Below are 25,620 nucleotides of genomic sequence, written 5' to 3' on the forward strand. Positions count from 1 at the left end.
ATAAGATAAGGTTAGTGACATTATTTTAACTTGAATTGTATTTTCAAGTTGGAAGAAATTAAAGTTTTAATATTTGAACTAATGAACATATTGTTTTTACTTTAGCTCAATTCAGCTGAAACCATCTTAAATTATAAATCAGTAATTTTTTATGTTACATTATTAAATTTATTGTTTTATGTTTGTCTTTCTAATAGTCTTGTCTTATTTATGTATGTAACTGCACTTTGGCATATTTTTTTTTTTTTACCTAAAATAGCATTTTTCATTTTTTGTACTTGTGCCTAAATAATATCTTGTCGCTATTTATTAGTCATATGCTATTTTATTTATCTCTGCTATAACTGTATTAAGTGTCGTAGAATGAATATAACTTTTTCAAAATTCAAAACCAACAAAATAACATAAATTTGAGTGGAGAACAAGTTTTTCTTAAATTAAGAAAACTTTAAAACTACAGACTGGCATTAATGTTTTGCAGTCTTGTAATTTATGAAAAAATTAGAAAATCTTATTTTATGAAAAATTAAAAAAATAACAATATTTTATATTCACTTCCCTCTTCTTATTAGGCGATTTACCAAATTACATTACACGCTTCCAATGGGATATGGCTAAATATCCAATAAAGCAATCGTTGCGTAATATTGCCGATATTATTTCCAAACAAGTTGGCCAAATCGATGCTGATTTAAAAACCAAATCCAATGCTTATAACAATTTAAAGGGAAGTCTACAAAATTTGGAAAAGAAGCAAACGTAAGATCGACAAAAAACATATATCCTAAATGTATTCTAAATATATAAAATTTTTCCTCATTACAGTGGTAGTTTGTTAACACGTAATTTAGCCGATTTGGTTAAGAAGGAACATTTTATATTGGATTCCGAGTACTTAACTACACTTTTGGTTATTGTACCTAAGTAAGATATTTCTGAGTTCTCCATAATCTATTGTTCTAAGTTATTTCTCCTTTTTTTACAGAATGCTTGCCAATGATTGGATGGCTAACTATGAAAAAATCACGGACATGATTGTGCCACGCTCATCGACCTTGATTACCCAAGACAACGATTACTGCCTCTATAATGTTACCTTGTTCAAAAAGGTCGTTGAGGAATTTAAATTACATGCCCGCGAAAAGAAATTCATTGTACGCGATTTCGTTTACAATGAAGAAGAATTGGCAGCCGGCAAAAATGAAAGAACCAAATTGATTACTGATAAAAAGAAGCAATTTGTAAGTATATCGATTGTATATTCGGAATAACATATAAACATATGTTATTCCGAATATACTCAAATCCCCAAGGTCAAGAGGAAGATATCGGGCAAGGGCCAATTTCACTTAGGGACTGTTATGGAATCCTCAGAAATATTTCCAATTTTATTTTATAGTTTTATTGATTCATAGTCTGAGATTGAACCTCTGATATTCTGCTTAATAATGTGCTGTCTAGTTTCCAATATTGAATTGTTATCATTACTAAATTCAAAATTAATTCATTATAATTTTTTTATTTAAATAGAAAATAGATAAGTGGATTCCATCCTTTACGGGTGGTCAATATTTCTTTTGAAGAAATGTGGACTAAAGATGAATTAGATGTTAGAATGTGTATAGGAGCCACCGCGGTGCAATGGTTATCATGCCCGCCTTGCATACACAGGGTCGTGGGTTCAAACCTAGTTTCGACTAAACACAAAAAAGTTTTTCAGCAGCAAAATTAATTCATTATATTATTTTTTGTTTTTATTTAAATAGAAAATAGATAAGTGGATTCCATCCTTTACGGGTGGTCAATATTTCTTTTGAAGAAATGTGGACTAAAGATGAATTAGATGTTAGAATGTGTATAGGAGCCACCGCGGTGCAATGGTTATCATGCCCGCCTTGCATAAACAGGGTCGTGGGTTCAAACCCAGTTTCGACCAAACACAAAAAAGTTTCTCAGCAGTGGATTATCCCACCTCAGTAATGCTGGTGACATTTCTGAGGGTTTTAAAGCTTTTCTAAGTGGTTTCACTGCAATGTGGAACGCCGTTCGGACTCGGCTATAAAAAGGAGGTCCCTTGTCACTGAGCTTAACATAGAATCGGGAAGCACTCAGTGATAAGAGAATCACAATGGACTGAATAGTCTAAGTGAGCCCGAAATATCGGGCTGCCACTATACCTAACCTAACCTAGAATATGTAATTTAAAAAATCCGCAAAATTTTCTAAAGCCGTGTTTTCATGTAAAATCCTCGTGTTTACTTTTGAGTATAAATTTGAAATTGCTTCAATTACTTTGAAATTAAAAATATTCTTGATTAAAAAAAAAAAACTTATTGATATCTTCCATTTCCATTAATAATACCCTGCGCCACACTGTGGAACAGGGTATTATAAGTTAGTGCATATGTTTGCAACACATAGAAGGAGACGAGATAGACACATGGTGTCTTTGGCTATAATGCTCAGGATGGGTCCCTGAGTCGATCTAGCCATGTCCGTCTGTCCATGAACACATTTTTGTAATCAAAGTCTAGGTCGCAATTTAAGTCCAATCAACTTCAAATTTGGCACAAATATGTGTTTTGGCTCAGTATAGAACCCTATTGATTTTGGAAGAAATCGGTTCAGATTTAGATATAGCTTCCAATATATATCTTTCGCCCGATATTGACTTATATGGCCTCAGAAGCCAGAGTTTTAGCCCAATTTGTTTGAAATTTTGCACTAGGAGTACAATTAGTAGTGTAGTCAAGTGTGCTAAATTTTATTGAAATCCATTCAGATTTAAATATAGCTCTGATATATATCTTTCGCCCGATTTTCCGTCATATGACCACAGAGTTCAAAGTTGTAGTCTGCTTTACGTGAAATTTTGTACAGAGAGTAGAATTAACATACTAAGTATGCATGCCAAATTTGGTTGAAATCGGTTTAGATTTCGATATAGCTTCCATATATATGTTTTTCCGATTTGGGCTAAATCTCCACTGCTAAGTCGAAAACTTGTAAAAATGACTCAAATTTTCCTTTATTTCTAATACATATCTATCGACCGATAAATCATAAATACACTTTTACGAAGTTGCCTCAAAATTGGTTCATATTTAAATGTTTCCTATACTTTTTTACTAAGATTGTGTTCCACCTCAGCGCATTAGCCGACTTAAATGTAAAATCTATAAGTATTGTAGATCTGGTCAGATGTACAGAATATATGTGTATGGGTGCATATAGCATCCAACATATTGGACGGATTTGATATGGTATCGAAAATGTGGATTTATAAAGTGGTGCAAGATATAATATAGTCGGCCCCGCCTGACTTTAGACTTTCCTTACTTGTTTTTTAATCGGTTCAATAAAAATGTTAATTGATTTTGTCTTTTTAATTGAGACAAACAATAATTTATTTTTTATAATTATTTTTCCTTTAGATGAAACAATTTTCTTTCTTATAAATTCAATAACTTTCTTATAAATTTTCCGATTATAATTATAGTTGGATTTTTTTTTGTATTTGAGTCAAAAATTAATGATCCAATAGTTTGTCTATAGAAAGTAATTAATCATTTTCTTAACTGATTTTATTTTTTTAATTTGTTTAAAATGTTAGTATCGGTTATTTTTTTTTTTTTTTTTTGTAAATGATTACGTTTCCACCTTCAATCAATTGGAAATATTTTGATGATATTTTTTTTTCTGTGTGTGTCATTGACCAGGGTTCATATTTGGATATAGGTTTTGGTGGATCGTAGCTGTTGGGTCAGGAATTATTGGAAAATATAATAGTTTAGTAGGACAGTATAGTACTTTCCTCCCAACTTCTGTCTTAACTTACTTATTTTACTTATTGATCTGAATTCCGCAATTAGTATCTGATTCGCTTGAAAATTTTAATCGAATTCTCTTTTAGACCAACATATTTATTTGCTCATACCAGTTTGTTCAATTTTTTTGTATACATTAAGTAATTATATTTCTCTTACACATAGGGTCCCTTGGTAAGATGGTTAAAGGTGAACTTTAGTGAAGCCTTCTGTGCTTTGATCCATGTTAAAGCCCTGCGTGTATTTGTTGAATCCGTATTGAGGTAAATCATCAATTTTCCTAAAATTTAATTTCCGAAGATGTAATTTTTACTTTTAATCTTTAGATACGGTTTGCCTGTGAACTTCCAAGCCATTCTTATTGAACCCAACAAGAAGAGCATAAAACGTCTACGTGATTGCTTAAATCAATTATATGGACATTTGGATGGTGCTTCAGCTGGTGGCCAATTAGCAGGCAGTGGTGCTGATGTATGTATTAGGCTATGCGATCGAAGATATTATAATTTAATGGATTGGTTAAATTGTTTTTGTTTTTATTTCTAGAATGTGGATATCCCCGGTTTAGGTTTCGGTCAATCCGAATACTTTCCCTATGTATTCTATAAAATCAACATCGATATGATAGAAGCGTCCAAGATGTAAGAGACCAGTAATCATGTTGTTTTCCAGGAGCAAAGAAACATACATACTACTTGTTACAAGATTTAAATAATAACAAAGAGAAACTTAAAAAATTCTTAAATAATTCTATAGCTTAATTTTTAATGAAAATTGTGTATAATTGTAATGTGTGAGAGAGAGGATACAAAAAAAATCAAATTATTAATGCTACTATTATTATGTATGTATTGTACAAAACCCCCCAAGAACACAACAATGAAACTATCAAAGAAACAATAGCAGTGATACTATAACCATCCTCAAAATTAAACGTCCCCCTTCGAGAATGGACATGGGGAAAATATATTTAAGCTGGCGGCGGCTTGTGATTTCTCCTTCCCCATTTTAAGCTTTTGTTTCGTTGTTTTCCCCTTCTTTTTCTTGTTTTAAAATATAAGTTAATTATTCTTTATTTGTCCATATACATGTATTTGTTATATCATAATTTTTAAATAAGAATTTCCCAAAATGAAAAACAAGTATAAGCAAAGTGCTAGTAACTAGAACTTTTTTTTGGATGTAATTTGTTTTGTTTTGTTAACAGTATTCTGTGTATAATTACGTTATGAAATAAATCAATAACAGAAGACAAATTAAAAGAAAAAAATAATAATGTATCGTAAAAACAAGTTTTAATGTTTTTATTCTTGTGTAAATCTTTACAATTTCGTTCAATAAATCCCATCATTAAAGCTCAGTTATTAATTATAGATCTTAGACCAGCAACAACAACAAAAACATCAGCAAATAGAGTTCATATGATTAATTATTGAATTTGTTTGTTCATGACAAGCACAAAATATTATTAACATATATTATTTTTCAAAAAAAAGAACACAAAATTGGAAACACACAAACCTAAAGCATACAGATATTTATCAATAGTTTACTAACCACATAATTGTTGTTGTTAATTATTATTCTATTACAACACACATACACACAAAAAGAACAATAATGTCTTAAACTAAACAAAAGAAAAATATGTTGAACTTACAAATGCTATACTATTTATACTTAAAAACAAAATTAAAAGAATTATATAAATATATCCCTATTAGAACTATTTCAACGTACATGTAAAAAATGATAATAATCATAATAATAGCATATTCAACTATACATATTTGCAAGTCAAATGTTTTATAATAATGGTAACATCGTATAATGAAACATTTCAATAATTCAACCAAAATGCCATCCTTGTAAATAATTATAAAAAAAGAATGAAAAGTGAACAAAGACATTCCAAATAAAGTTGTTTTCAATAAGCCAAATTGGTGACGCTATTGTATTAAGGGTGAGTGTTACTATATATCGGTTCTGGTTCGATGTTAAGAGACTATTAACGCAATAGTTCGGTTTGGATTGGGCAAAATAGGTAAACTAAAATCGACCTCTAGGGTCTTAGCTAAACCTACTTGAAGTTACGGAGAAGATAATCATACGTCTGTGGGACGTATCATAGTTTATCTTCATGGTGACAATATATGTGGATTTGTTTTTAAATGTTTATATTTACATAAATTCTTTATTTAAATTCTTATCATTTAAACACATTTTTGGTTAAACTTTTATTTATAGTGTTACAAAAAAAATCACATTTTCAGTGGGGGAGAGAGAAATTAAAAAGGGTTAAACATCGTTTGATGTTATGGCCGGTACTAAATTTTTGTTTCACAAGTTGAAGTCAAAACTGAAAGTGCAATGTGTTTTTTGCAAAACCTAACCTAAGTTCAAAGAGGGGTTTCAACTGTGAACCACGGACTTAGAGATACTTTTTTGATAAGCATTTGTGAAGAATTATTCGAAAATCGGGGTTTTATTGATCGGTATTGATTCCGAGCCAAAGATTCGGGTTCCTTAAAATGAAGACATTTTTTAGCGACCTCCCCGGCATTAAACCTAGGATCAATAAAATTAAAATTAGTATACAGATCTCATTTATCAAATATTCATTCTAGAGGTGTGCACGTGACACGAAATTGTCGTGACTCACGAACATTTTCGTGACTAACGCGTGAGTCGTGACTCACGAAAATTTTCGTGATTCACGCGTGAGTCACGCTCATGGCAACGGAGTGAGTGTGCGTGATTAAGAAACCAAAATGTCGTGCGTGAGCTTGAGTCACGAAAATATTATCATCGTGAGTGTGCGTGAGTAAAGATTTACGCTCACGAAAATAATCCCGTTCACCAACATAAAACGCTTAAGAGTTAAATTCATTTACAATTTTAGTGACACCTGGGATGTTAAGAGTGTAATAACGCTCTCGATTTTAATAATGCTCATGTTTTCAGGCTAGAGGTGTGCACTAGATAGGGTCACGAAAAAAAATTGATGCGGTCACTCCCCCAGTTTTGTAGCATATTCGAAGACAATTTCAGAACACCAAAACTTTTTTTCCGTGCACCCTACACAGAAAAAAAATTCACGAAAATTTTTCCAATTAACATCTTAATTGAGTTTTAAAAAATATTCAATTAAAAATTTAATTGAATCAACAAATTTTTTAATTGAAATAAAAGTCAATCACACAAATTAATAGTATCAATTAATTTTTTAATTGGATCAAGTAATTTTTTAATTGACTGTCAATTAATTTTTTAATTGATACTATCATTTCTGTGATTGAAGACATTTCAATTAAAAAATTAATTGGATCAATTAATTTCGTGATTGAATCAGAAAATTTTTTTTGTGTGTACGACCCCCCGAAATACAATTTATTGTGCTGTGTCGTCATTTTAAGTCCGATCGAAAAGAAACGCATATCGTTGTTCGTGGATGATCAGGTGCTATATTTCGTCACCCTACACACCACCAAATAGTTTTTGCTGTGTTGTCATGATGTCCGATAGAAACCACATGCACATCGTTATTCACATCTAGGAAATGGCGTGAGTGTGCATGAGCGTGACTCACGAAAATATTATCTTCGTGAGTGTGTGTGAGTAAAGATTAACGCTCACGAAAATAATCCCGCTCACCAACACAAAAGTTAAATTCATGTACAATTTTAGTGACAATTGGGATGTTAAGAGTGTAATAACGCTCTCGATTTTAATAATGCTCATGTTTTCAGATACGTCGCTAAGGTAAATTACTCAAAAAATTGTTCGTGAGTCACGATATTTTTCGTGAGTCACGGTATTTTTCGTGGGTCACGACATTTTCGCGCGTGAGTGAATACAACATTTCTTTTCGTGAGTGTGCGTGAGCGTGAGTCCTATCAAACAATATCGTGCGTGAGTAAGATTTTTCCGTCGTGAGTGTGCGTGAGTAAAATATTACTCACGTGCACACCTCTATTTCAGACACGTCGCTAAGGTAAATTACTCAAAAAATTGTTCGTGAGTCACGTTATTTTTCGTGAGTCGCGGTATTTTTCGTGGGTCAAGACATTTTCGTGCGTGAGTACAAATTTTCTTTTCGTGAGTGTGCGTGAGTCCTACCAAACATTATCGTGCGTGAGTATGCGTGAGTAAGATTTTTCCGTCGTGAGCGTGAGTAAAATATTACTCACGTACACACCTCTAATTCATTCTCCTTTCGCGGTGTATTAATAAATCTGTTCACGTATCAACGAATACCAGTTTAAAAATCCAAATTATAACCGATACTTTAAAGAAAAAAAATGTTTTCTTAATTCCAAAAAAAAAACATTAAAGCACAGATGCTAAATCCCCAAATATATCTTAGCCTATATTTCAAGCTTTTTCATCTTAAATCTAAAGATTCAATATATCAGTTAATTTAAGAACGATTTCTTTGAATCAAAAATGCGTTTTTTTACATTAAAGAAAATTTTCCTTTGGTCAAAGACATCCGACATTAACGAAGGACGGAAATTTACAAAAGTTGTGTCCTAAATTTAATGAAGCAAAGATTATAAACTTTATTTTAATTAAAATTTAATTATTTTAAAGAAATTTTTCCTTACTATTTGTAAACTGCGCATCCTAAAATGTAGTTTGTGTAATCTTTAATATCACGTAAATATTTTTTTCAGTGTAGAGATACAAAAGTTCAATCATCCAAAAATGTTTATAAGAGAAAATTAAATCATTCCATGAAGGCTTAAAATAAAACGGATATTGTCGCTATTTTAATCATGTCGACTTTACAATACAATTTTACATACAATAATACATTTTTGCCATGTATTTCCTATGGAAGCAAAATATAAACAATCTATAACAACGCCTCACGGAATTTTCGTGAGCAAAAAATACTATTGCCTTTTTATGGATAGTGGATATTTCGTTAGAGCTGCATGTCGGGCTTTAGTCAAAAAATTTACTTGAATTTTTTTTATCATAAACCTCTACATACAATGAAATAGTGCTGCAAAAGGCTAAGGCAGTCACTTTTTGCTGAAATAGCAAACATTTGCAGATTGCATTTATTAGAGGGCACACGCAAAAAAATAATTCTTTCCTCCCAAACGAAATTTTAGACAAACAAAGTTCGTTTCGCATTTGCTTTTCGTTGAAAGGAAGTGTATTTGGAAGAAAAGTATATACTTTTTGTGATAAACGTTTATTCTTTTCCAGGATGTACAAATAATTTCATAAAGACTAACCCAAAAAAAAAAAATTTTCTTGCTAATTGCATTTCCCATCACATTTTTCTCACTTCCACGAAGTTTTTTAGTTCTTAGCACAATTTTCTGTAACACAAACAATGTAGAAGAAATTATACGACTTTATAAATTTTTAAAATTTTTTTTACCTTTCGCCTGGACGGAGAATCGAACCGCGGACCATCCAATTTGTAAGCCAACACACTATCCACTGAGCCATGTAGCCGTTGTGGTCATCAATAGACAATTACCCATATAAGTTATATTTATATAGCATAGCTTGCGGCGCCCACGAGCCGATTAAACAAAGTTTATTTAACAGAAAAATACATTTAGTTGGGCACCTTGGAGCAGTGGTTGCTACGTCCGACTTGCATGCCAAGGGTCGTGGGTTCGATCCCTGCTTCGACCAAAGTTTTTTTTTTTTACATATATTCCAACTACGGTCGGAAGATTCCGAAAAAATGTTCAACATTACATTCTGCTATATTAAATTTTTACTATGAACTGTAAAATGTGTCTTATTAAAGACCTAAATTTAGAAAAGAACAGTGTTTGATATAAACGAAATGGACTGTGTTCTTGGTTCAAAAATAACTTTTTTTATTGAAAAAATAACAATTTTGTAACAAATTAATTTTTTTGGTGATAAAAGTGTATACTTTTCGAAGCAATTCAAAAAACTCTAACAAAAGAAAAACGTTCTCGGTACACGTTTTCCAAACGTTTTTTTCTTTGCGTGCAGGAATATACACAAAACTTGTTTTTGTTTATTAAAATCGCTTCGGGTAATATTTTGAATCCTACAAATTTTGTTTCGTTAAACCACAAAAATGTAACAGCAGACAGGGACTGCTGTTTTTAGCAGACTTTTTCTATGAGCGTATGATTTTAATTTCTCATATATTTTTTTTTTTTTTTGGGTTCTTGAGATCTCTTAGGGTAACATTTTGAAACATACAAGTTTTAAGTTGTGCTGTTCGTTAGATCACTATGTACAAAAATGTGGCAGCAGACACCGACTGCTGTTTTCAACAGATTTTTCTATGAGTGTATGATTTTAATTTCTTAATTTAATTTCGAAAACATATGTATATGATTACCCAAACACACATCGCATATATGTATTAAATTATCAATGATATTCTCCTTTTCAGCTTAAAACAGAATGTGACATATTTTCAGTGCAAAAGCTTGATCCCTCTGGGAATGTCATGAAGTATTTCCCATCTTTCAAATTTCATGTAATCCCAAAGCTAGTACATTAAGGTGCGTAGATAAATGTAATTAGAATTAATCTCTCGGGAATGCCAGTGGTGCACATTTTTATGTATGTCATCTAACCTTTACACATGGCTAATGTGATCAGATAAGCCTTATTTAATTGTGTACGTTAATATTTAATTTTGTAGAAGAAATTACAATTTGTATAATAGCATAAAAATACACATATAAAAAAGACTCCTCATTGAAGTTGTCTGAAATACCATTTGAAATTCTATATTGTCTTCATCTGTTACTCTGGAGAAACCATAAGAATTATTTTGACAAACTTGTCTGTCTGAAATTTAAAGTAAATGGAATATAAATTGCTACCTGAAATCAGATTTTTTTTTTTAAATTTTGTCTTTAATATTGGAATCACAAATTATACCATTGCCGGCCACAAACAATAGACGTGATTTCAAGTTCTACTACAGTGTTTGGCTATGTGAATCAATGGAGCGTATGATTCACATGCAACAAGTATACGATACGAAGGCCTTTTAATGCGAAAGTTGAATAGACTTCCCAGCAAAAAAAAGCGTCACCAAAAAAGTCTTGAAACTATTCTTTTTGGATCCGGAAGTGGTGCAAAATTGCGCAGAAGCGATTAATTTAACTTGGGCTTGTCATAGCACGGATGTCCATCAGTTCAATAGCCTTTGCACTGAATTTGCATCACTTCTTAGGGCATGATCCGAATTCAGTGTTTTTGATGTGAATTAAAAAAATTGTGATATTTTGCCAAATAAATAGGTTTTATAATTTTTTTATGATTTTTAATGCATTCTAACGCTTGTCTGAAGCTCTTTACCTCAAATATTTTCAAATAATTTACAATTTTTCTAGAATGGATTTAGCATTTTTTTTAGACAAAATTAAAAAAAAAATTGTACCATTTTATTAATCCTTGCTCTGTTTTTAACCTATTTAAAACAAAAATAGTGAAAATTGCCCTTTAAAAATATGAAAAAGGCGAGTTATAAAAAATTGAATTAAAAGAACTTCGTGGGTTCGATTCCTGCTTCGACCGAAAACCAAAAAGTTTTTTAGCGGTGGATTATCCCACCTCAGTAATGCTGGGGACATTTCTGAGGATTTCAAAGCTTCTCTAAGTGGTTTCACTGCAATGTGGAACCCCGTTCGGACTCGGCTATAAAAAGGAGGTCCCTTGTCATTGAGCTTAACATGGAATCGGGCAGCACTCAGTGATAAGAGAGAAGTTCACCAATGTGGTATCACAATGGACTGAATAGTCTAAGTGAGCCTGATACATCGGGCTGCCACCTAACCTAACCTAACCTATATCAGATAAATATATTAATAATTGTTATATTTTGGCCAAATTCTTTAACCTTCCCCCACAATCCATCAGAATATCACGTTGCTATAAAAATTTTGCAAAAATTTAGCTAAGAAAATTTTAATGAAACATAATTTGATTTCCAGATTTGTTGTACAACTAATATCATTAGCATCCGGATAACTTCAAATTAATTTTATAACGGATAATTGTCATCCGCCGAATAGACAAATTTATATCGGCGTAACCGTCAAGCCGCCTTCGCTTTCATTCTCTACTCTAGACAGTCATTCTTCGTCAAAATCGGGGCTGTGGAGTCGGAGTCTGAAGATTTTGCTGGAGTCGGAGTCGTATAAATTTTGCATGACTCCGAATCCGGCTAAACTACATTTTTTGAAACACTTTTTTCGACTTTTTGTAACTAAACAAGTTTTTACGCAAATTAGTTTCATTGCGTTATTCATTCGATCAATGTAAATGAAAAGCAACATCCAATTACGGGGATCATTTTATGTTTCCTAGAATGTTAGACTAGCAGATGGTCTGAATCGATTCATTTAATACCCACCACCATAACAATTTATTTGAAATATTTCGAACAATCGATTTTATTTTTTTAAATTTATTTTAATTTTTTTAAATTCTATTTAGCTTGTTGTACTTTTTTTTCAAATCTATCAATGTATGGTCCAAGAGGGCTTAATTGATTAAATAAATGTTTGAATTGAATTGAAAAGACCATATACCTATATACATATGTCGAATATTGGCAGATTTTTTTTTAAATTTATTTCTATTAAATTTTGTGAAAATTTTATTTCTTTAGAAAATTTTTTTAAATTTTGTTTAAATTTTATTTCTATAGAAAATTTGGTCAAAATTTTATTTCTATAGAAAATTTGGTCAAAATTTTATTTCTATAGAAAATTTTGTCAAAATTTTATTTCTCTACAAAATTTTGCCAAAATTTTATTTCTATAGAAAATTTTGCAAAATTTTATTTCTATAGAAAATTTTGTCAACATTTTATTTCTAAAGAAAATTTTGCCAAAATTTTATTTCTATAGAAAATTTTGCCAAAATTTTATTTCTATAGAAAATTTTGCCAAAATTTTATTTCTATAGAAAATTTTGCCAAAATTTTATTTCTATAGAAAATTTTACCAAAATTTTATTTCTATAGAAAATTTTGCAAAATTTTATTTCTCTAGATTTTGCCAAATTTTATTTCTTTAGAAAATTTTGTCAAAAATTTATTTCTATAGAAAATTTTGTCAACATTTTATTTCTATAGCAAATTTTGTCAACATTTTATTTCTATAGAAAATTTTGTCAAAATTTTATTTCTATAGAAAATTTTGCAAAATTTGATTTCTATAGAAATTTTATTTCTCTAGAAAATTTTGTCAAAATTTTATTTCTATAGAAAATTTTGTCAAAATTTTATTTCTATACAAAATTTTGTCAAAATTTTATTTCTATAGAAAATTTTGTCAAAATTTTATTTCTATAGAAAATTTTATCAAAATTTTATTTCTATAGAAAATTTTGCCATAATTTTATATCTATAGTACATTTTATCAAAATTTTATTTCTATAGACAATTTTGTCAAAATTTTATTTCTTTAGAAAATTTTGTCAAAATTTTATTTACTGTATAAAAATTTTTCAAAAATTTATTTCTATAGAAAATTTTATTTCTATACAAATTGTTGTCAACATTTTATTTCTATAGATATTTTCAAAGACTTTATGAAATTTTGTTTAATATTAATTACAAATGAACTGAATAAAAAATTAAACTAAATTTTGATTCTCATGTTTACTCATGATGCAATTTAAAGCGCCTTGAAATAGGCCGTAGTCAAAATAACGAAGGCCTAAGAGGTCATTAATAAGTTCTAATTTAGAATATAATAAAATAACAATTATATGCGGCCGATTTATTTATGGGATTGTATTTAAATCTAAACCGATATTTCTAATAATTTACAGCATAGAGAATTATATGTATTCTGAATCCTTTTAATATATGAGCGTACTAGGTTTTTCTCTGACTGCAAACTTTTCTGTGTCAAATTTCAAAAAAATGGAATAGAAATTGCGACCTGAAATCAGAATTTTAATGAAGTTTGACGTTAGTATAGCAAGCACAAATGAACACTTCCAAATACAATAGACGTGATTTCAAGCCCGGTAATCGCGATTTGCTAATATTCTTTGGTCAATGGGGCGTATGATTCACATGCAACAAGTATACGATACGGAGGCCTTTTATCGAGAAAATTTAATAGATTTACCACAATTAAATGGGTAAACTCCCATGACCAAAATTTAATATATGTATGTATGTAATCAAATAATAGACAATAAGGTGTATATTGAGAATTCAAATACAAAAAAATCATAACAGCGGATGCGTAAGGCGCTTTTTTATTTCGATTTGGTAGCCATTGCACAAAATCTACCCAAAATTTAATATATGTATGTATGTAATCAAATAATAGACAATAAGGTGTATATTGAGAATTCAAATACAAAAAAATCATAACAGCGGATGCGTAAGGCGCTTTTTTATTTCCGTTCCCAAATAAGATTTTCTTGGAAACGTGATTGGGGTTTTCATATCAACAAAAATAATTCAACACTTTTATAGCTTTTTAAAATCACGTTAAAATATTATCGAGTTCCAGTGTAGTAAACATTTCCGTAATGTTTTGAAATACTTGTGTCTTGGAAAAGCTTACAACAGAAATTTAAATTTCTCAACAATATTGAAATATCAAATTTTGCAATTTTATTAAATTGCCATAAAATGATGGAAGTCGTGATAAATGGCTCCACAATATTAAAAGGCTGTAAATCAAAATTTTGTCTATAATAACTCTTTAGATGCACTGTGTAATTTTCATTCAAATGAGGTAGATTTTATTTAAATCGAATTTAAAATAAATGTATTTTCTATATTCTTAATTTTTTTTTTACAATTTTCAAATGTGTGATTTTTTCACATACAAATTATGATTATTTATTTTTTTTTTTTAATTATACAATTTTACCTGGTCTATATCTTGAAAATTATTAAAATGTTAAAAATGTAACAAAAACCTATTACTTTAAGGGAAAAACAAATATGTTTACTTAACATTTTCTCTCCTACTAAAATGCGTAACCTTTGTAGTCTTCGAACCAAAAACTTTTCTTAAATTATCCAATTACGATTGGTCATCCTCAGCGTCTTGTTGCAAAATCCTCTTCTTAATTAATCTACGCTTATGTAAATTATTACACAAACGTACCGAAAAGAAATAAATTAACTCAATTACACTTAAACTTGAAATTCCCATAAATAAACCAAAAATTCCACCACAATTGGCAATTAATGTGGTTATCCCATACATAACAGTCCGTTTGATAGCAGTAAATTGTGTTTCCTTGAAATAAACAGATAATCGAGATCCACGGCCACTAGAAAATTAAATTTCAAAAACAATTAATCACCACTACTACCACAACTATTTAAGGTGGTGGCACTATTATAAAAATATTGTTTAAATACATAGAACTGTCAAAGACGTATCATATTTGACATTTGAATGCATTTTTCAGAAATCAGCTGTAGTCAGCTATTTGTAATACACCACCTTCAATAGTTTCATCATATTAACTGTAATGCAATACTAACTCATCATGTTCATAGAAATCCCGCTGGGCCAACACTGTCTTCTCAAAATCGTAATAAGCTCGTGATATTTCAAAATTATAATCCAGTGAATTGCATGATGGTATACAATCACACATAATCTGAACCGTAGGATCAATGGATTTATGTTTGGTTTGATTTGAAATTACAAAATTCATTTCTTCCTCTGCTTTCATATAACAATTGACATCGGCAAGTCCACATGTGGGTATATCCAAGGGTTCTGAAAATATTTTAGAGGCAATCAATGTAATTATTATTGAGTCTTCTTTATTTTTATGTTATGGCTTATTAGAATTTATACTTGGCATCCAGAATTTAGCACAACCACATTTGGTTATTGTGAAATTAGCCAAACATTCCGTTTGACAGTTACTTTGGGAGTAGGATTTAAAGAAGCGTAGATAACGTTCATCGTTGAAATAACATTGACGCCTGAAAATTAAGATAAATAATTAACAAATAAATTTTCGAAAAACAAACAAATTAAAAAAATCATATTTTGGTGTAGCCTAGATTTCAATAGAAATTTATAAATAAATTTTGATAAAAAAAATAATAAAACTTAAAAAATATATACTTAACATTTTGTTGTTATATAAGAAAATATTTAGACAAATCTAAAAAAAAAATCTTTTTCACAAAATTTTCTCAAATATTAAAATATTAAAATTTTTTGTTTTAAGTTTTGAAGTTTTGGTCAGTTATTTTTAATTTTTTTAGTAAAACAATATGTAAGAAAGAATTTAAAATTCCGCTTGAGGTAAATATTACTACAAAAGAGTACGAACAACTCATACATGCAATGAGCAGATTTTACAAGAAGGCTAATTATTTACGTACTAAAACATATTTAAAAATATTTTTTGGTGTAGCTTAATAGAATATAAATTTAATATTTATAAATTATATAATTATATAATATAATTTTAATATTTAACATTTAACATTTTCTTGTAATATTTTTTTATAAAATGAAAAAAATCTTTTTTTTTTACAAAAATATCAAAATCTAAATACATTTTTGAAATTAAAATAAAAACAATATGTACTCGAGTAAAAGATTTGTAGCTAATCTTTTACTCATACACTCAGAAAAAATGGGTTCTAATGCCAACTGAACTTTATTTTAGTTCATGAAGATTAGTTGATTTTAGTTAAATTTTGCACAATATGAGTAAATGTTCCTTATTTGAATAATTTTTTGCCAACTTTAATGACGTGAACTAAAAATAAGAAAAAAAAGATGTATACAAATATAGTGCAAAATTTTACTAAAAACTAAAATAGTTCATATTTTCCTAAAATGGCAGAAGTTTGCTTAAATTGAGTTCATAAGTCTCTCAAATGAGTAATTTTTACTAAAATTGTACCTGTCTCGAACTTCGTACAGCGCTAAAGACATTTTAACAATTTTTAAATCCAATTTTTTCTTCCAACATATGAAATTTTCTTAAACAGAAAAAAATTTATTATTTCTAAAAAATGTTCTTCAATTTGACAAAAAGTATTAACTTATTTGTAACATGTTGCAATTAGAAAACTATTAAAGTTAAAATTTTCAAAAATAAACCTACATTTTCTTCCAAGCTGGGGTCACTTTTTTTTGGGTGTACATGTAATGAGCAAATTTACTTATTAATCTCCCAAACCTACTGCTTAATTGGTGTCAAGGAAGAAATAAAACTGTAGTTTAAAGCGTTGAGAAATATGCACAGTTTCGGATTTTCACGCCGAAGATATAAAAATCTGATCGTTTCATACTTTCGTACTCTTTCGTATTAATCTTGATCTCAGACGCAACATATACGAGTACAGTAATCCCTCGATTTAGGTCGTGATTGGTTCCGGAATTTGACGACGTTAATCGAAACCACGTAAACCAATTTAAAAATTGCTCATACTTTCTCCTAAGTCCCTTTATGTATGTATGTGCGTGTACATACCCAGCAAAAAAAGCGTCGCCAAAAAAGTAGTGAAAATGTTCTTTTTGGATCCGGAAGTGGTGCCAAATTGACGCAGAAGTGATGAATTTAACATGGGCTTGTCATAGGACGGATGTCCACCATTTCAACAGCCGCATCACTTCTTAAGGTGTGAGGCGAATTCAGTGTTTTGGATGTGAATTTAGAAATTTTGTGATATTTTGACAAATAAATAATTTTTAAAAATTTTTATGATTTTTAATGCATTATAACGCTTGTCTGGAACTTTTGTGATCAAATATTTTCAAAAATTCGAAATTTTTCTACAAAGGATTAGCATTTTTTTCGGCTAAATTTAGATAATTTGTATCATTTTATTAATTCTTAATCTGTTTTTAACCTATTCGAAACACACAAAAAAAATTAATTACCCATTAAAAATATGAAAAAAGCGAGTTATAAAGAAATTGACTCAAATGAACTTCATGTGCAGTTAAAATAAAGAACATCGTTGGGAGAGCATTTTTGGAAGTTCTTTTAAAGTTGTGCCTTGAGAAGAACTTCCAAATTTTTTTGCTGAGTAATAAAAAACTTCAAAAATAAAGATAATTCAGTAATTTCGGTAAGAATTTTAGAAAAAAAATGTTTCGATGTCGTCATCGTTGATACTTATTTTACTTATGGAAAGCGTTTTTGATAAAGTGGGCAAAAAAATCGACGACGTAAATCGAAGTTTGATCGAACAAAAATTTGATGACGTAAATCGAGGGATTACTGTATAAAAAAATATTAATCAAAAAATATAAATCAAAAATAATACAACATTTTCTACACACAAAATTTTTTTTTCTGATTCAATCACGAAATTAATTGATCCAATTAATTTTTTAATTGAAATGTCTTCAATCACATAAATGATAGTATCAATTAAAAACTTAAAAACTTAATTGATACTATATCAATTAAAAACTTAATTGATACTATTAATGTTTGTGATTGATTTTTGTTTCATTTAAAAATTTGTTGACTCAATTAATTTTTTTTTTTAACTCAATTTAAATTTTAATTGGAAAAAATTTCACGAAAATAGATTTTTGTTTTCTTAGAAATGTTATAGACAAAATATAAACTTCACATGACCTCGAGGCGAACTAAACATATATAATTAACAATTTTAAGGTCAACTATCATCAAACAACAACAGAAAAAATATAAACATTTATACCAACATACTTTTCTGGTCCAAACTGATGTAGATTTTCCGTTGAGGTTACATATTGAGGTAATATGGAAACCAATACTTCATCATCATGTGGTACTAAAATATAATTACCAGTTGTAAGCGGTACACTTTCAGGGGAGTTCAGAAAGACCTGTTGAAATAGAAATTATTTTTTTAATTTGGAAAACTTCTATTCTTTCAAAAAGAAAAACTCACTTTATATCCTTGTTTAAAACTTCGACATGTATAGTCAAAGTTATGTTCGAATCCCATCATAAATACAAATAAACCATTTCGTGCCGAAGATAGAACTGATCTCTGCGGATATGCATTAAATCCCTGACCAACATAACCATCATCCAATGACCAATTTCCAGTTACATCCTTATATTTGGGTAATTCGTCAAAAAAATTATTATAGTTGATGATTGTTTTATCTGAATAGCTAAGATAACTAAAGAAAAATATTTATGTTTACACTCAAAGAAATTTATTAGTAGATATAGCAAAGTGTATGCTGATACTTAATGTAATATGCTCAAGGAAGAAAGTCGTTTATAGTCTGATGTGCCTAGGGCATTGTGAAGAAAATCAATCACCACAAAAGTGGGAAACCTGATGCAAGCATCTGTAAGTAAGCCACCGTGGTGTAATTGTTAGCATGCCCCCTTGCAGACAAAGGGTCTTGGGTTCAATCGCAGTCTCGACCTATGTTGACAAAATTTTCTATAGAAATAAAATTTTGAGAAAATGAACACGCTCGAGAATAAACCCAGCCAGCTGCACTCAAATCGATGGTTTGACTTTGGCAAAGGAAAAGAGAGAGAGAAAAGAGAGTTGCTTGCAAATTTGTTTAGGCAAAGCCGACTATCAAACACCTTTCGTCGGAAGGTTCAAGTGTAGTTCACTTTGAGTTTAGTGAATTACCCGAATTTATTCTTATAATTGGTTGATAGATTTGCTATAAGTAGAGGTTGCTGATGAGGAATGTGGTAATTCCGAAACAGCTGTCCACCCAATCGTCTTGCAGTCTATAGGACTTTGCCCAAATAAATCTGACAAGCATACTTTTCCTCTGTTGGTTAAGCTACACTTGTAGTTTAGTCAATGCATGGTTTTAAGCTGAAATCAAAAACAACAATAATGATTGAAAAATAATCTTATTGTTGTTTTCTATAGAAATAAAATGGTGGCAAAATTTACAAATAAAATTTTGACAAAATTTTCTATACAAATAAAATTTTGACAAAATTTTCTATAGAAATAAAATTTTTGCAAAATATTCTATAAAAATAAAATTTTGACAACATTTTCTATAGAAATATAATTTTGACAACATTTTCTATAGAAATAAAATTTTGACAAAATTTTCTAAACAAATAAAATTTTGACAAAATTTTCTATACAAATAAAATTTTGACAAAATTTTCTATAGAAATAAACTTTTGACAAAATTTTCTATAGAAATAAAATTTTGACAAAATTTTATATAGAAATAAAATTTTAACAAAATTTTCTATAAAAATAAAATTTTGACAACATTTTTAATAGAAATAAAATTATGACAAAATTGTCTATAGAAGATTCTCGTGTGTTCCTTTTTTCTGTGCAAAATATTTCTTTGGTGTAATATCAGGATAAAAACACCATCAAAAGCATATGAAACTCTGCTTTTTACGACAATCGCAGCACAGTCATTTGTTGGTATGTATGTAGTGTTGAAAACGATCTCAATTTGCACGAGGCACAACAGCATTCGAAACCTTTTTCGAACTCCTGCTGTTTTTTACAAAAGAATCTAAAAAGGTCATATTCCGTGTAAAATGCAAATAAGTGTGCATATTTTACAAGAAAAGAAAATGCCACAAGTGAGCCTAAAATAAGGGGATGACACTATACCTAACCTGTCCTAAGCATCTGAAAGAGTCTGATTTCGAATTTCGAAGAAATTCTGTCTATATTCACAGAAAAAACTTCACGAAATTTTTTCATTTAAAAACTTAATTGAGTTTTAAAAAATGTTCAATTTAAAATTTGCGATTAAGCTTGTGATGGCTGAAGAAGTTTCTTTTTCTAAATGTGTTGCCCAAAACATTGGAAGCACATATCATATCCTGAATGTGTTAGCTGTCTGCACAAAGGTCCCAGGCAAGGGGCTGACTAACTACCTAGAGAGACCAAATCGGTGGTCCCAACAGGGAGAAATCACGTACACACATGGAGTTCTTGACTTTAATGTTGGTCCAAATACATGTTCTGGTGAATAGCGATTTGGCATTGGCTAGTCTCAATAGGAAACTCTCCTCTCCAAATCAGCTGTATGACTTTTTCGATAATAATACGTCTTTATTTTATCTCCTTATCAGATTTATGTACATACTTGGGATCTCTGTAGATATCCTTGGCGTCTAATCCATTGAATTGGTAGCATATTCCTTCATCTGTGAGAACATATTTAAAGAGATAGTGACAAAAATAAAAGCGACCATTCCACTTGCAAAATGGCAATGTAGTATTCGGAACTAAGGCCAGGTCAACCAGTGTTTGCGGAACATCGACCATCATGTCTTTAGGCATATAAGGAGAAAAACGATCCAGCACTTCAGATTCACAAATTTGTAAAGTTGCCATAAACTTTTGCAACCTAATTGAAAAAAATTGGATCACACACAAAACAGTTTGCTTATATTTAAATGTATAAGAACAACTTTATTTTTATGCTTATTGTGCTATCAACGGTACTTACTCGTCCTCAGTTATATTTCCAAGATTTTCAAAACTTTTATTTTCCTCAATTTCTGACCAGATTTGATTTGCAATATTTGTAAAATCAAAATTTTCTCCTCTATCCATTTTAATTTCTGGGCATACGGTTATGGTTGGAAAAGGTATTGAAGAAACGGGTACTATAACAAAAAAACGGGTTGAGTTATTCTCTAAACGGCCTATTTGCATCATTACACATTAATATTTCTTTTTTTTTATTTTACCTAACGTTTCATCGAATCCCAATATTACAGGTGAATCTAACCACTTCAAGTAGGTATCCCACATTAACGAAACAGCAAAATAAAATGATATTAGCATTAACACTATCCAATAGAATCTAAAACAAATTTCTTAATTACGATTTTCTCTTTTCCGAATTTGTTAATATATTTTTACTTCTCATAAAATGGTCGATGTACTTCAAATATATAACGTAATCCGTGCACTGATGTACTCTTTGAATATTCAGCCATAAGGCCCTGGCAGGCCGACCATCGACTTCCATATTTAATCCTGGATTTTATAATAAGTTCACTGGGTACATCACTCAAAGCTTGAGATGTAATACTCATATGTCGTTCGGATGGTGTTGGTAACGAAAGAAAGTCCGGATCCGGCTGAGGAAAATGCACCGGTTTACCGTTTTCCCCGAAAAACATTTTTATTTCGTTTTTTTTTTTTGTACAATAGTTGAAACAAAACTAAACGAGTTTTCTCAATTTCAACGGCTTTTATAGCCACAGCTAGCCAAATTTTTAAAAGCTAGTCTATTATTTATTATTTTCCTTAGGGAATTTAACATGCAGACTCCATGTCAAGGGAATAAATTCATTCGAAAAACACATAACGGCCAAACGACTTTGTCAAGGGTTTGCGTTTGTATGTAAGTACATTAGTGTGGGCTATCTGAAAATGTTTTAATTAAATGACAAAATATATTTCTTGTTTTGTTTGTTTGTCTTTGTATCACTAAAATTTAATACAACCAAAGAAAAATTCCCACTGTTGAGCGAATGAAAAACATGCATTTCTTTGAATATCTATTACCTGCAAAGTCCTTTTTCTCATCCTGACATCCGAAGTTATAAAGGACAACATCTGGACAATGCGATATTCGTGAAAATTATGTACCCTACCTTTATACCAATGGCCTTCTAAATTAAATTTATTCGTATTAAAATATCGTTCCTTTATTAAAAAAAAGTACATATAGCTTTTTAGTGAATAAACATACAATTTTAACAAATATACTTAAGTTGTAGCCTTTTTCATAAAAAACGACGCTATACTCTTGGTACCTTTCGCACTCTTCGCCAATGATTTTTCTTTTGCTGTCAATGTTTTTTCTTTCAAAGGGGTGGAAATAGTCTCCTTTGGTGATTTTATGATTTCTTCGTTCATTGAATTATTTTTATTATGGTTTTCGGTTTCATCATCGTCCGGCGATTCTTCCAGCAGACTTGAATTTTTTAATTTTGCTGCTGCCCCATTTTCAAGTTTTTGTTTTTTGGTGCCCTTGCTTTGGAGCGATTCGCCAGACTTTCTTTTAGTATTTGCTGACTTCTTATCCTCGCTCTTCGCCTGAATCTCTGATGGTATTTGCAGCAACTTGGTAAGTTCTTCATGCAACTGCAATGATACATAGCCCCCAACGTAATCGCAAGCCATTCTTAGATAGTCTGTTTCGTGGGCACTTTCATCTGTAGCATTCTCACTTCGGGTATAATTTTGTGAAACAGCACTGTGTCCGCAATGTACCCCAGCTTTCTTCAATGCATCTGCTACTCTTTTTGTTTTCAGCGATAACCAAGCCAAACATTTCTCATGATTGTATTTATAGTAGTTATCTTTTCCGGCAGTTTTAACATCAGCAATGCACTTTAAAGAATCTTTACGGACAAAATTATTAAGTAGCCTTGTTACACTAGGATCCGCATCATCATGTATATTATCCAACGATATTGCTCTACTTTGGCAGTGTTTGTGCAAATGATGGAGAGCCAAAAAAGTCACATCAATCGGGGTGGTCATATAAATATGGCCATTAGAGCAAATCTCGCTATTGATTAACCAACTTCTCCTAGGTTCCGAATACTCCATGACTTCCATTATGGTTGTATCATCTTTCGTTATAAAAAGAGCCTTCTTTCCCTTGCCAGGATGGTAAAAATATTCGAGATTTAGCTTCTGAGTTCCATCTTCTAACATATCCTCAGATATATAAAATATCTTTCGCAAGGCGGATGCGGAAGGATTTGATGTTTGTTTTGACGAGGAGTCGGGATCATCCTTAATTTTTGTAGCACGTGTAGATTTCTTACTCATGATAGTGTGTTTTCTGCGAATACTATAAAGTAGAGATTTTTAAAAATAATAATCATTAATAATAAAACGAAAATTGATGAGTTTAAATCTACAACTATTCGATTTGGAAAACAAATGTAATGTGCTTCCTAAACGTGTAAGCAGAGAGGTATTGGGCCGTTCCAATTCTCTACCCTTCTTCCCATATTACCAAAATGGTTTTAATTACAAACTGACCCGAAAATATTTGGTATTACCTTACCGAACTATTTTATAAACAAACAATTACTAAGTGCTCCAGATGGCAAACAATAAAAAATTTTTATGCATGTTTTTATTATTTTTATTGTTTTATTTACTTCTATGCATGTTTTGATAACACATTCACATTCTTCTTCTTCCCTATGAATTCTTTCCATTTTTAATGGGCTACAGCTTTCATTGTATATTTTAATGCTAAATAACTCAATATAGGTTCACTCCTTTGTTTTAACCCAAGTCTCCCTCACCTCTCTTATATATGGTTAACAAAACTTTTACAAATAATTTTTAGTGATTGGATTTTGGCGGGTAGTTATACCAATGTTTCGATTTTGCAATTATACTTCTTCTTCTTGTACTTCTTATACATCTAAATCAAAAGCGTTCCATCGTCCCCCTCACGGCGAATCAGGGATGAAAAATCAAAATCCCTGCCAACATTTTTTGAATTTGTCCAAACCAAGTTACTACCCAAGGCATATTAATTAAAGGTAAAGTCACGAGCAAGCGTGTGTACCCCCCCATGATATTAATAATGTCAAACTAAAATGGCATATCACTCAAGTTTTGTTTGTATGTGTAGTGTTGTTGTGTTTGTGCATGTGTAGTGTTTTTGTATTGTTGAATGTATATATAAAACATCAACATTGTTGAATACTAAACGTAAACAAAGCCTTTGACAAGATGAATGTCGATATTAGTCACCTGATTGCATGACTTTACCTCTTTAATATGCCTTGGTCCAAACCAAGTTACTACGAAAAGTATCGCATGAGTGCAATTATTAGGTTCCTTTTTTAATAAATTCAGAACGACGCCAATAAGAGCCCCTTCAAACAATCAGGAAAAGTGCATTTTAAGATAGTTGTTGAAGAATCATTGTGGTCAAGTAAAACTCGATTGTTTAGATGTTTATTAGTTTGATAAAACATTTATAAATTCTTATAAATATAACATTTATACCACAATCACAACACACTTAACATAATTTTTTCATTAATAGTACTACGTTCGCACTAGACACGAAATTTCTTTACAAATCTCAAGTGTTCGTACTGGCAAAATAACGAGATTTCGTAGATTTGTGTACACGTACACACACATTCATCTACAAGAAAAATTGGGACAGGGTTGCAAAAAGCGCATTTTTAGTACTAAAACCACAGTTGTACAGGGCAGTATAGAGGATTTTGAGAGATTTTAGGGCTGTTTTCTTTTTGCACTGGATACAACCCAATAAACACAGGATGAGCGTTTTTCAAATGCAACAACTTTTCAGTTTGAGGGTAAATGTAATTTTCAACATAAATTCAACTTGACTTGAAAACAGCTCATCTTCAATACATCTTCAAATTGTTTGCGAATTACTTCCAATTTGCCAAAATGTTGACGAAATCTTTGAAAAGGTGTTGAAGATAATATGAGAAAACTTTGACAAAACACTACCCTAAAATGCAACGAAAAAACCATGTGGTTTTTACTACTTCTTTGTGCAACGAAGTTCGTGGTCAATTGGAAGAAATAAAAAATGGAAAATTTTGCACAAATAACACCAAATATTTTATAATAATAAGTAAGTGAAAATAAAAAAAATGAAATAAAATTTTAAGGAAGTCACTAAATGTATACCTCTTTGCCGAAAATTAAAATTATGGATTCTTCGTTCTTGAAAACATTAAAAGCTGACCGATGAAAAAATGATGGACAATTAACTGGAACTGCTTCAAATAATTTAATTGGTAAGTCAATATGAAAAATTAAATCAACATTTTAGAGAAGTCACTAAATTTAAAT

At 30.3% G+C, this 25,620-nt stretch overlaps 3 protein-coding genes across 5 annotated transcripts in view; 1 reads left to right on the forward strand and 2 right to left on the reverse strand.

Annotated features, from left to right (window-relative positions):
* Vha44 (V-type proton ATPase subunit Vha44) overlaps nt 1-5,119 on the forward strand; it is a 48,966-nt gene extending 43,847 nt beyond the window's left edge. The window contains exons 4-9 of the mRNA XM_075313643.1: nt 573-759; nt 826-924; nt 986-1,241; nt 3,993-4,090; nt 4,154-4,298; nt 4,374-5,119. Coding sequence (XP_075169758.1) covers nt 573-759; nt 826-924; nt 986-1,241; nt 3,993-4,090; nt 4,154-4,298; nt 4,374-4,472 — 884 coding nt within the window. The 3' untranslated portion in view covers nt 4,473-5,119. The remainder of the gene's footprint in view (nt 1-572; nt 760-825; nt 925-985; nt 1,242-3,992; nt 4,091-4,153; nt 4,299-4,373) is intronic.
* Nucleotides 5,120-14,544: 9,425 nt separating this feature from the next.
* ppk (pickpocket) lies at nt 14,545-21,936 on the reverse strand. Its single transcript, XM_075310481.1, has 9 exons — nt 21,658-21,936; nt 21,483-21,598; nt 21,239-21,398; nt 20,873-21,136; nt 18,709-18,946; nt 18,504-18,643; nt 15,650-15,780; nt 15,328-15,568; nt 14,545-15,110 (listed from the first exon to the last, which is right to left on the reverse strand). The coding sequence occupies exons 1-9, from the start codon at nt 21,918-21,920 to the stop codon at nt 14,858-14,860; spliced, it is 1,806 nt and encodes a 601-aa protein (XP_075166596.1). The 5' UTR covers nt 21,921-21,936; the 3' UTR covers nt 14,545-14,857.
* Nucleotides 21,937-22,425: 489 nt separating this feature from the next.
* On the reverse strand, nt 22,426-24,230 carry LOC142237700 (ribonuclease H2 subunit B). 3 transcript variants are annotated; one of them, XM_075309096.1, is made up of 2 exons: nt 24,075-24,230; nt 22,426-23,608 (listed from the first exon to the last, which is right to left on the reverse strand). In XM_075309096.1, the coding sequence occupies exon 2, from the start codon at nt 23,584-23,586 to the stop codon at nt 22,513-22,515; it is 1,074 nt and encodes a 357-aa protein (XP_075165211.1). In that variant the 5' UTR covers nt 23,587-23,608; nt 24,075-24,230; the 3' UTR covers nt 22,426-22,512. The 3 variants fall into 3 exon arrangements, with proteins under 3 accessions (XP_075165211.1, XP_075165212.1, XP_075165213.1); XM_075309097.1 differs by lacking the exon at nt 24,075-24,230 and adding an exon at nt 23,828-23,979; XM_075309098.1 differs by lacking the exon at nt 24,075-24,230 and adding an exon at nt 23,823-23,961.
* Nucleotides 24,231-25,620: the final 1,390 nt, after the last annotated feature.

This window comes from Haematobia irritans, chromosome 5 (genome assembly GCF_050003625.1).
Source record: "Haematobia irritans isolate KBUSLIRL chromosome 5, ASM5000362v1, whole genome shotgun sequence".
NCBI lineage: Eukaryota > Metazoa > Arthropoda > Insecta > Diptera > Muscidae > Haematobia > Haematobia irritans.